The following is a 12563-nucleotide window of genomic DNA, read 5'->3' as shown; positions in this document are numbered from 1 at the left end:
ATCTCACCACAGTATTTAACAGATACAGATTAATTTAAAAACCTCTGGGGGTGGGGCACCTGGGTGGCTCAGTGGGTTAAACCTCTGCCTTCGGCTCGGGTCATGATCTCAGGGTCCTGGGATCAAGCCCCATATCAGGCTCTCTGCTTAGCAGGGAGCCTGCTCCCCGCCCCCACCCCGCTCTCTGCCTGCTGCTCTGCCTGCTTGTGATCTCTCTCTCCCTCTGTCAAATAAATAAAAAAAGATCTTAAAAGAAAAAAAAAAAACCTCTGGGGGTGCCTGGGTGGCTCAGTCGGTTGAGTGTCCAATTCTTAGATGTTGGCTCAGGTCATGATCTCGGGGTCTTGAGATCGAGCCCTAAATCAGACTCCATGCACAGCAGGGAGTCTGCTTGGGATTCTCTCTCTCCCTTGCCCTCTGGCCACCCCCCATGTGCACTCTCTTTCTGAAATAAATAAATACATCTTAAAAAAAAAAACCCTCCCCATTTACTATTTTTTGGAGGAAAATGCCAAATAAAGAATATTAACTATCTATTAATTGGGAAGTATAGAGAGAAAAATAAGTAAATGTTACAGGAAGAATGTGTTCCTCAAAAATTCCAATGCTGGAATCCTAACTCTTTCAATATACCTCAGGATGTAACCTTATTTGGAGACAGAGTTTTTATAAAGCTAATCAAGTTAAAAAGAGGTCATTAGCAAGACTTAATCCAACATGACATTTCCTTATGAACGGGAAAAACTTGGAGACAACCACACACACACACACACACACACACAATACCATGTGAAGAAGAAGGCAGAAACTGGGGTGCTGCTTCTACAAGCCAAGGAACACTGCAAACCACTAGAAGCTAGGCAGGTGACACGGAAGAGAATCTCTCTCAACAGCCCTCAGAAAGGACCACCTCTGTCAGCATCTTCATCTCCTACTTCTAGTTTCCAGAATTGTGACACAATATATTTCTGTTCAGTTTGTGGTACTTTTTAAAATACCTTAGCAAACTAATACAGGAAATAAGGGAAGAAGGTTCTGGATAATCAAGTAGTGAGCTGTCACTTTAAAAATGGTTGGGACTTTGTTGTCTACTATATAAGAGGAAGGGTGACCACACATTTCCAATATTCTTTAATAAAGTGACTGGTGAATAAGGTGAAGGAGGGAAGGAAAGTGTACAAAAGAATTGGCTTAAAGCAGGATAACTGAAGGCTTTTGCCTATAATTGCATTCAGGTGTTGTAAATCTTTGTCATGTACCATGCCTATTACCCTCTCCTTCGACCACCACTATTTTTAACCTAGTTTTTATAGATAAACCTGTATGTTAAACTTTTGATGAATGTGTTACAAATTTGGAATTATGACATTAGTGATTCTTTAAAGCAGGTGAGTTTTTCTGATTTCTATTTTTATAAGAAAGGCCATGTGTGCACATTATATTGTTCTTATAACTTCTCTTGACCTCAAGGTAGTTCATGTTAAGATTTGTTTTTGAAACTGAGCCTCAAGTATTTTATAGTACTCTTATTTCTCCCCCTTAGGATTTTGTTGACCAGAGGCTTTTACTTACTGTCAATCACGTGGCAAATCCACTGAAAACCAGAAGCTTCTACTCAATGCCTGCTCTTGATTTAAAGTTTTCCAATCTCCCTCAATTTGCAGCAAACCATATACAAATAAAACTAAATATTTTATTTTTTTTTAAAGATTTTATTTATTTATTTGACAGAGAGAGATCACAAGTAGATGGAGAGGCAGGCAGAGAGAGAGAGAGGGGGAAGCAGGATCTCTGCCGAGCAGAGAACCCGATGCGGGACTCGATCCCAGGACCCTGAGATCATGACCTGAGCCGAAGGCAGCGGCTTAACCCACTGAGCCACCCAGGCGCCCTGAATAAATATTTTAGATTTATTATCATATCCTTTTTCTTGGGGCGCCTGGGTGGCTCAGTTGGTTGGGCAACTGCCTTTGGTTCAGATCACGATCCCAGAGTCCTGGGATCAAGCCCCGAATCAGACTCCTTGCTCAGCGAGGAGCCTGCTTCTCCCTCTGCTTGCCGCTCCCCCTGCTTGTGGTCTCTCTCTGGCTCTCTCTCTCTCTCTGAAAAATAAATAAAAAAAAAAAAAATAAAAGAAATTCATATCCTTTTTCTTAAGAAAATTACACCATGGTCTTCTTAGAGCCTCTCATACTGGAATAATACCAGTAATAATGTTTGATAACAAATAAGAAAATGAAGGCACTGGTCAGAAGATATTGGCAACTTCAGAAAAATATGTTAAAATATGTGCCATTGGGGTGCCTGGGTGACTCAGTCATTAAGAATCTGCCTTTGGCTCAGGTTATGATCCCAGGGTCCTGGGATCGAGCCCCGCATTGGGCTCTCTGCTCGGCAGAAAGCCTGTTTCTCCCTCTCAAACTACCCCTGCTTGTGTCTCTCTCCCTCTCAAATAAATAAATTAAAAAAAAAAAAATTTTTAAAGTGCCATGAACAAAGGAAGCTTTGTCCTTTGCTTTCAACTTCAATCACTTAAAGTTTAAAAAACAAATAGAAAAAGCTCCAACTTTGGCATATATTGCTCCAAAATAACTTATAATATAAACTACTACATTTGCTGTTCTTCAAATTCTAAGTATATTTTAAGTATTTTTAAGTATAATTCAATTAAGTATTTTTAAGTACAATTCAAATTCTAAGTATTTCAGAGGACAGGATTCAAATAATAGCTATGCTTCGCATAGCTTAGTATCTGGGGCAACCCAACGAAATTTAATTTCTATTATAAAGACATTAATAATATACACAAAGGTGACTGACTGCTTCCCCTGAAGTCTTCCAAGTACCCAACAACTATTAATTAAGCAACAGTCATAAAATAAGAAACAGTAAAAGTACAAAAATTAGAATTACCTAAAATTAATGATTGGTTATGGTCAGAAATGGTAGCTGAAACTGCACTTAGCTTCTTCACACTTCCGACAGCCAGCTGAGGCAATAATCCACATCACTCCTGAATTATCCACAGAGAAATACTACAACTCTCCAACATACATGCTTTTCTTTCTTTTCTCTTTCCTTTTCTCATTCCTATCACCTACTTGATTTTGCTTTTCCTTCAACTGACTTGTGACACCCACTTAAAGCTAAGAGACTTCTCTGATACTTTCCTTCTCCCTGCCAAACTCTAGTCACAAAAAACCAAAAACCAAAACCAAAACCAAAAAACCCCAAACAAAATGCTTCTCTGACATAGCTGTTTAAAAAAAGAAATAAATTTTTCGTTATTATTTAACTCTGCAGGAAATATTACAGCATGTTGTCTGCCAACATTTGTTAACTAAGTTTATCTAAATGGCTTAATTCCCAAGGAATAAACTCTTGTAAGGCAAAGATATTTTTTAAATTATAAAATATAGTACAGTCCCCAAAAAGTTAAAAACACTCAAAACAGGGGCACCTGGGTGGCTCAGTCAATTGAGTCTGCCCTTGGATCAGGTCATTATCCCGGGGTCCTTGGATCTAGCATTGCATTGGGTGCCCTGCTCAGTTGGGAGCCAGCTTCTCCATCTCCCTCTGCCCCTCTCCTCTCCACTCCTTCTTGCTCTCTCAAATAAAAAAAAAAAAACACAAAAAACCCAAAACATCCATTCACCTAATAGCAAATGATCACAAGGCAATATAGTTTGTAGTTTTTTTTTTTTTCATTTTTGCTCAATTCTTTCTTTATTTATTTATTAACACATAAGTATTACTTGTTTTAGGGGTACAGGTCTGTGATTTATCAGTCTTAACACAATTCACAGCACCAAAAATATGGAACGCTTCACGAATTTGCATGTCATCCTTGTGCAGGGGCCATGCTAATCTTCTCTGTATCATTCCAATTTTCGTATATGTGCTGCTGAAGCGAGCACAATATAGTGTGTGTTGAAAAGAGATAATATTTATGAACAACCCAGTACATTGCCCAGCATATGGAAACATTACTGTGTTAGATATTACGATTACTAGCACAGACCACGTACTCAATTTCTCAATTTGTTTCACTTGTCTATCCATAAGGAGAGACAGATTTAAATTAAATTTGAGATACTCAAAGGTCTAAAAATATACTTCAAATTCAACTCACAACTTGATCTTCAAACAAAATGTTTCCATGTTTTTGAAATAAGATGTCTTCTGTGTAAGGTTTACAATTTAAACCACTGCTAATTTTCATTTCATTTTTTAGCTATAGTTTGTAAGCTAACTTATGCTGCTGCTTTGAAACATTTAAAAAAATTTATTACATATGCATTTAAAAAAATAGCTGTCACGGGGCGCCTGGGTGGCTCAGTGGGTTAAGCCGCTGCCTTCGGCTTGGGTCGTGATCTCAGGGTCCTGGGATCGAGCCCCGCGTCGGGCTCTCTGCTCAGCAGGGAACCTGCTTCCTCCTCTCTCTCTGCCTGCCTCTCTGCCTGCTTGTGATCTCTCTCTGTCAAATAAATAAATAAAATCTTTAAAAAAAAATAGCTGTCACTTATTACTTATCTATTTATTTAAAGTAAGCTCTGTATCTAATGTGGGGCTTTGACTCATGACCCTTAGATCAAGAGTCACATGTTCTACTGACTGAGCCAGTCAGGCACCAGAAACATTATTTTTAATGTAACTTAATGATATTACAAATTTTTAGAGGGAGCTTACCTTTGTTAACTATTTTTTTTTCTGAACTCTGCAAACCCTATGAAACTACTTAGAAAATACTCCATGTGTTTATGTACATGTTGGCAAGAAAAGAAATCTTTAGCTTTCATTAACTTTCTCAAAAGAATATCTGTACTCCATCCTCCCAAAGCAAACAAACAATGAACTAAGACATACAACTTTACAAGAAAACTAACTAGATAAAACCTGAAATAAATACCCTTGACCTGATTTTTCCCATTATGAAGTTTCCCCGCAATTAGATAATACATGTTTACCACTTAAAAGAAAACATTAGGGGCTCCGGAGTGGCTCAGTAGGGTTAAGCTGCTGACTCTTGATTCTGGATCAAGCCATGATCTCAGGGTTGTGAGACAGAGCCCCACACAGGGCTTTGCCCTCAGTGCAGAGTCTGCTTATCCTTCTTTCTCCCGCTCCTTCTACCCCTCTCCCCACCCATGCTCACTAGCACTCTCTAAAATAAATAAATAAAATCTAAACAAAAACATTAATTTTCTATAAAGTTCATTTTGCAATGATATGAGTAATATAGATATATATTGCAAAAATAACAATATATTTTGGGAACATTTTTATTCATAGGTGAAATCTTCAAAGCACGAATCCAGCTTCACAGTATAATACACTTAATACTTGACAGTATCTGGCTTGTAATTCATGATGGTAAATCAATCTGACACAAGCTCTTCAAGAACTACTGGGACTTGGTAAAAATTTAGTATACGCAGCACACTGATACCTTGGCTATTCAATAATATAAAAATTAAGTCTTTCAAAAAGTATATATATTTTGAAAGGAAAAAATGAAAAAAAATCTTGCTTAAGGACAAAATAAATGGCATCTGAGATGTTAATATATTTCAAAATAAATTAAGTTCTTAAAATGTAATTTTTGTAAAATAAAAAGGGATCCAGATCTTCTCCTTCTGTTTAGAATAAAAATCAACTATCAACTTTCATTAACTAGAAAATATAAACCATGAAACATTTAGTGAGTTACATAACACAATGCTTTATTTAGTTGTAGAGTAGTGACCTGGCCATTACTAACAAATAAGATGTAATTCCTCTTAATTCTCAGCACATATCTACTATCCTTTGCCACAGCAGAAAATAAGAGTATGGTGTCAGAACTTCAGAAATTCACCTGATGAAATTGTCCTCACATTGCTACTTCTATATATTTAGGAAATAATATAAGTTAAGAGAAAAATGATACTAAAGTTATAAACGTAAAACATACCCAAAATGAAACATGATCAGAATGATCAGTACAGATGTTCAAATCCCGAATGCTCTCCTCATTCTTACTTCTTTGCTGTAAAGCAGGACCAGACTATTCTAATCCCCTGCAGTTTCTGCTATTGAATGTGAGGTCCATAAGGGCAGCAGGTCCTGTCTTCAACACTGTACATCCTGTGCCTTGCACAGTGCCTGACAGATGGGAGACACTCAATAAATACCTGTGCAATTAAGGAAAAAGAAATACAAAAAAGCCATTGATCTGGGGCCCTGAATGGGAGGTGGGAGTGGAGAACAGAAAACAGAACAAATAAAAGTGAAATAATACTTGTAAACACTCATTCACATTGTCACATCAGAAGAAATTTAAGGAGAACAATACTGACATGATTTTTATGTAATACTTATAACCATATGTAAAGGCTTTACTGAGGCTTAAATTCCAAAAAAATTTCTAATAATTTAAAAGCAGCTTTGAAGAATTAATTTTAAAAGCTCATTAACTTGCTACTATTTAAACGACAACAACAAAAAACCTTAGAAAAGATTTATATAATGAACTCATTTGAGTAAAAAGATAAATGAATTAAAAAATTCTGCTGGAAATAAAAAATTATTAACAGTGGTTTTCTCTGGGAAGGATAAGAGGGCCCAATGCAGGAAGATGGGAAGTTGTTTTCCTTTATATGCTTTTGGGTGGTTTATGTTTTATTTCTTACAATGAATATATGTATTTTATAATAAAACTAATGAAGAGAAAATGTCCAATTTGTATTTCTGAAACACAGAAATTTAGAAATTTTAGTATCAATATACTGATGATTGATAATATTGTTTCAAATCTGCACTTCCTATTACTTCTCTTTACCAACATATGAAAACAAGATAGATTTGAGTGCAAGAAAATGAGACATATACCAGACTGCTCCAAAGCAGGAAAAAAGATTTATAATTAAGAAAGAAAATTTTCCAAAAGGTGAAACTATAATCATCTACCTGCTGGTTTCTGTTAAATATTATCAGTGATCTTAATTATTACTGAAAATATGTTAAAATTTAGGGTTTTGAAGTTTTCCAAAAAAGGTAACTATTATGTAATTAGTAGAACCAGGTATATGACAGACTCAAAAACAAAAAAAAACTTGGTTGCTCATTTGAATAATATTCTAGAGAATGCTCTTCTGTTTATATATATATAAATGATCTTACTAGAGATGTCATAACTACAGGAATATCAGAGGATTTTATTATGGGTGGATTGGCCATAAAATATAAGTTGTCATTTCTAGGTCTTAGTTTTTTATTATCTATACACTTAACTACAAAACAAGAAGGTATGGTTCTTGAATGATGGCATTTATAGCAGAAGGTTAATAATAACTAACCTTCTAAAGAATACATGTCTGTAGAAAAACTTTCAAATGAATATAATTTCAGTATCATTAAAATTTTTTTTTTTAATTTTAAGAAGTATTTTATTTATTTGACAGAGAGAGAGAGAGATCACAAGTAGGCAGAGAGGCAGGCAGAGAGAGAGGGGGAAGCAGGGTCCCCGCAGAGCAGAGAGCCCGACACAGGGCTCGATCCCAGGCCCCTGGGATCATGACCAGAGCCGAAGGCAGAGGTTTAACCCACCGAGCCACCCGGGTGCCCCTCAGTAGCATTTTTAATAGATTTAAATTACATCTATCTGGGGCTAATAACAATTTTTTGGTGGTGGCTCACTATAAGATATTGTACTGGAAATCTGTAAGTTAAGCAACTGTTTCTTATGATATGCATCATCTTCCTGATTGGCATGTTCATCTAGAGATTTTCTTATATAGTTCTTTAATTCGTCAATTCCTTCTCCTGTAATTGCAGAGATGGGGATGATATGTTGGAACTCCATGGTCCTCTCTGGAATCATGTTCTTTTCAAATAGATGCAGAAAATCTGAAACAAGGACCACAAAACTAAGCTGATTTTCATTGTCTTTGAAAGTAAATTAAAACTAGATTAGAGGTTTATGAATCAAGGTACTAAAAGCTAGTATTATTCTTTTTTTCATTCCCTCATTAATAACCTCTCAGAAGCTTTTGTTTTTACAAATGACAATGGCAAGATTCTAAGCACATGATAGGTGCTTAGCAAATATTTTTTGGATGAATATATTTTAAACCAAATTAAGTAAAAATAAAAGATAAATCACACATGCTTTATTTACAGAAGCAAAAAATTTGCTTTTTCTGGAGGAGCTCAATGAAGTCAGGCAACACAGATTTTCTAAAAGACGTATGTATAAAAATAACATCATTCATGATTGGGATTTTGTAACTTGCCTCAATACACAGGTGGCCTTTAGCTGCCCTAAACTACAAGCTTATTATCTCTGGAATTAGGAGCTGTACTAAAATTGAAAAGGGTGTGGGGACATTTTAATGGGAAATCATTTCAGATGAGTTCAATCTATCACCCCACACGGGCTGACAGCTATTATATAACTTTTTCCTCTTCCCTGCCTTCAAGGCAATGGGAAGGGAGATGGCACATTGATGGGATGTGTTAAAATGGATATGCACTGGAAAGGCTGGACTAAAAGAGACTGGACAAGTAAACACGGAACTTCATTTGTGAGATTCGAACATCCTCAAGGAAGTCCAAAGATGCTAACTCAGGAATTATCACTGAGGGCACTGTATTTTGTTTTATGACAGACCAAAATAGCACAAACTCTTGAGTTACTCTCCCTTTTGACACCTCCTCTGTAAATTCCCTTTTCTGTAAGACCAACTAGCAAATAGATTTAATGACCTCATAAAGCAAGTGACATTAGAGAATAAAGAGTACTCTGTAGTTCCAGGAATATTTTTATCTTGAAAGTAATTTATTAACTCAAGGACAGCTCCAATATGTAAATTATGCAGGGGAAAGATTTCTGTAAGGGAGAAAGGATCTTGTGGTGCTGTGTGATAGCCCCAGTATACTGTAACATTTTCCCCATTTCTATAGAAGGATAAAAACAGGGAATTAGTACCATTTAAAAACATATTAGCCACCTTCTATCCACCTGACTTTTTCTCCTCTACTAGATTCAGAAAAATGAAAGCATCATTACTGTAGGATAGGAAGTGTTCTGCAAAGGTCAATATTCAAAACTATGGAGAGTCCCTTTAAGTTCCTTTACACGAAGTGGTCCATTTAGGAACAAATTTCAAACAAATAAATCCTTTTGCAACAACAGCATTATTATTCTATGTCACACATATGTAGGTACTTAAGTTCTTTTTAGAAGATTAGGACTCTTCAGGGTACTTTGCTGGCATTGCACAGATACATACCACTTTAGAACTATTTGCTCTGGTTTTAAATTTATAGTGTATTATGGGAATGAAGGTCTAGAACTTGTGAAGTATGTTAAAGTAAAAGAATTTACAGGTAGATGCTGACTTTCTTCTCTTCTGATCCAACTCCCATTAACTCTTTAAGGGCCTAGTTTAAATTTTACTTCTTCACGAAGCCCGACTTTTCCTTTTGTCTCTGCTAACTTACTGTCCATATCGCAGTTCTGAAACTTGATAAGTATTATGTTACAATGTTTTTTTTTAAGAGTAGCAATTGTCAGTTTTCTTTTGCATTGATTACACCACTTAGCACTTTCTGCACGCAATAGGTAATCATTAAATTGGCATTAAATGAACAAATGGGTTTACCTTTAGGATTCTGGAGTTGATTCATCAGTACATGGTATTTATCCTGAGCACCTGGCAAGTCCATTTTATTAACTGCCAGAAGTGCAGGTTTTGTCTGAAGTTCCTCTTTGTACAACTCCAATTCCTTCCAAAAAAAAAGAAAAAAAAGAAAAAGAAAAACCAAGTAATTTTATTAAAATAAATATATAGATTACCTATTTGGTAATATCTTTCTTTACTTTGTAGGCCTGGGTAATCTAGAGCCCACTGACATTTCTGAAATTCAATAAGCCTCAACAACCACAAAATTAAATGACAAAGAAAATTCATAAAATGCTCACTGGTTAGTCACATGTTAATATATTTTAATTCAAATGACATCTTAGAGACATAGTGATTTGTACACAGGACCAAATACAGATATTAAGACTTCTATTAAGCACACTGATAAAGTTCAGAAGTAAATAGTAACAATCTAATGCTACATTTATATTATTCTTAGAAAAAGTAAGTGTGCTTAGGAGTAAATTCTCATGACCATAGATTAGGCAATGGTTTCTTAGCTGTGACACCAATGCACAAGCAAAAGACAAAAATAGACAAAAAGAACTTCATTAAAATATAAACCTTTGTGCTTCAAATAATATAAAGAAAATGAAGATAAGGGCACCTGCATGGCTCAGTGGGTAAGCATCTGCTTCTGGCTAAGGTCATTATCTCAGGTTCCTGAGATGGAACCTCCTGTCAGCCTCCCTGCTCAGCGGGGAGTCTTTTTCTCCCTCTCCCTTTGCCCCTTCCCCTGCTCATGCACTCACTCTCTCTGAAATAAATAAATAAAATCTTAAAAACAAACAAACAACAAAAGTGAAGACAAAAGAAATGGGAGAAATATTTACAAGACATGTACCTGATAAGGGACTTTTATCCAAAATATACAGAACTCTTACAACTCAACAACAACAACAAAAAGATAAGTAACCCAACTTAAAAAATGCACCAAGAATGTGAACAGACATTTCTTCAAAGACATAAAAATGGCTGATAAACACATGAAAGGATGCTCAACATCTTCAGTCACTAGAGAAATGCAGGTCAAAACCATAATGAAATACCACCTCACTTGCTAGGATAACTAAAAATAAAAAACACAGACAAAGGAACAAGTTTTGGCATTCTTGTAGAAAAACTAGAACCCTCACATACCTTGCTGGTGCGATTATAAAGTAGTAAAATGGTGCAGCCACTCTAAAATTCTGGCAGGTCCTCAAAGTGTTAAACATTGACTGACCATATTATCTAGCAATTCTACTCCTAGGTTTATATGCCCAAGGGAAATGAAAACATGTCCATATAAAAACCCATATTCAAATGCTCACAGGAAAAAAGTGACAAGATATAAAAAGTCCTGGAGGTAAGCAACATCATGCTGTGTTAGAGAGAAATCATGTGGCTAAGAATAAAAAGTGAGGCAGGAAGGGCAGAGATGAACTGCTAGGTAGAAGCCAACCCTTGCCAGATTCAAAAACCATATTCAGGGTAAGACTTCAACCTAACAACAGGGGTGGAATCACTGAAGTGTTTTATTTTTTTAAAATATTTTATTTATTTATTTGAGTGAGGGAAAGAGGGTGTATAATTAGACAGAGTGGCAGGCAGAGGGAGAGGGAGAAACCGGCTCTCCAGTGAGCAGAGAGCCTGATGTGGGGCTTGATCCCAGGACTCCGAGATCATGACCTGAGCCTAAGGCAGAGGCTTAACTGACTGAGCCACCCAGGCACCCCCACTGAAGTGGGGAAGTTTAAGCAAAGAATAAGCATTATCTTGGTTCTTTCACAAATATCACTCTAGCTGCCATATAAAAAAATGAACTAGAGAATGGTATTTTTTTTTTAAGATTTTATTTATTTATTTGACAGACGGAGATCACAAGTAGGCAGAGAGGGAGGCAGAGAGAGATAGACGGGGAAGCAGGCTCCCTGCTGAACAGAGAGCCAGACGCGGGGCTCGATCCCAGGACCCTGGGACCATGACCTGAGCAGAAGACAGAGGCTTTAACCCACTGAGCCACCCAGGTGCCCCTAGAGAATGGTATTATAATAGCACTGTGTGGTGACAGATAGTAGGTACACTTGCGGTGAACATAGCATGATGTATATAGAGTTACTGAATCACTATGTTGTACACACCTGAAAATACTATAATTTTGTATGTCAACTACATTTCAATTTAAAAAAATGGACTGGAGAGAAGTGAGACTGGAAGCAATGTGATGACATAGGAATACTTAAAACATTCTAGTGAGGAGGGCTGATGATTGTAACAGTGTGGATGAAGACACAGAGATGAATTTCAGAGGTTTAGGATATGGAACTAAAAGGGCTTAATGCAGGTGGTGAGAAAGAAAGAAGTGAGACTAACACCTAGGATTCTGGTTTACAAAACCACTGAAGTTCAGTTGTATGCATATTAAGTTTGAGAATGTAATGGGACAGCCAGTGAAAGATATCCATTAGTTAGCTGGTCTAAAGCAAGACCAGAAGACGCAGGTATCAGAAAGATCTGGCAGTCATCAGTGTATTAACTGTAACTGAATGCTACCTAAGGAATGAACAGAAAAAAACAACAAAAAAAAAAGACTGAGGGGCGCCTGGGTGGCTCAGTTGGTTAAACATCTGCCTTGGGCTCAGGTCATGATCCTAGAGTCCCAGGATCAAGCCCCACACTAGGTTCCTTACTCATTGGAGAGCCTGCTTCTCCCTCTGCCTCTGACCCAATCGTACTCTCTCTCAAATAAATAAAATCTTCTTAAAAAAAAAAAAAAAATAGACCAAGGGGCGCCTGGGTGGCTCAGTGGGTTAAACCTCTGCTTTTGACTCAGGTAATGATCTCAGGGTCCTGGGATCGAGCCCCCCATCAGGTTCCCTGCTCAGCGGGGAGTTT

At 36.8% G+C, this 12563-nt stretch overlaps 1 protein-coding gene and 1 non-coding gene across 2 annotated transcripts in view; both read right to left on the bottom strand.

Moving 5' to 3' along the window:
• Positions 1-3810: 3810 nt before the first annotated feature.
• On the bottom strand, positions 3811-3917 carry LOC125081500 (U6 spliceosomal RNA). Its single transcript, XR_007121705.1, has one exon. It is a non-coding gene; the product is annotated as a U6 spliceosomal RNA (small nuclear RNA).
• Positions 3918-5702: 1785 nt separating this feature from the next.
• The window catches only part of GTPBP10 (GTP binding protein 10), a 31125-nt gene continuing 24264 nt past the window's right edge, over positions 5703-12563 (bottom strand). The window contains exons 9-10 of the mRNA XM_047695562.1: positions 9645-9768; positions 5703-7887 (exon numbers count right to left, since the gene is read on the bottom strand). Coding sequence (XP_047551518.1) covers positions 7649-7887; positions 9645-9768 — 363 coding nt within the window. The 3' untranslated portion in view covers positions 5703-7648. The remainder of the gene's footprint in view (positions 7888-9644; positions 9769-12563) is intronic.

The sequence above is a fragment of the Lutra lutra genome, chromosome 11, assembly GCF_902655055.1.
Source record: "Lutra lutra chromosome 11, mLutLut1.2, whole genome shotgun sequence".
Classification (NCBI taxonomy): domain Eukaryota; kingdom Metazoa; phylum Chordata; class Mammalia; order Carnivora; family Mustelidae; genus Lutra; species Lutra lutra.
Note: the sequence above shows the minus strand (reverse complement) of the source record. Positions and strands in the feature narration are given on the sequence as shown.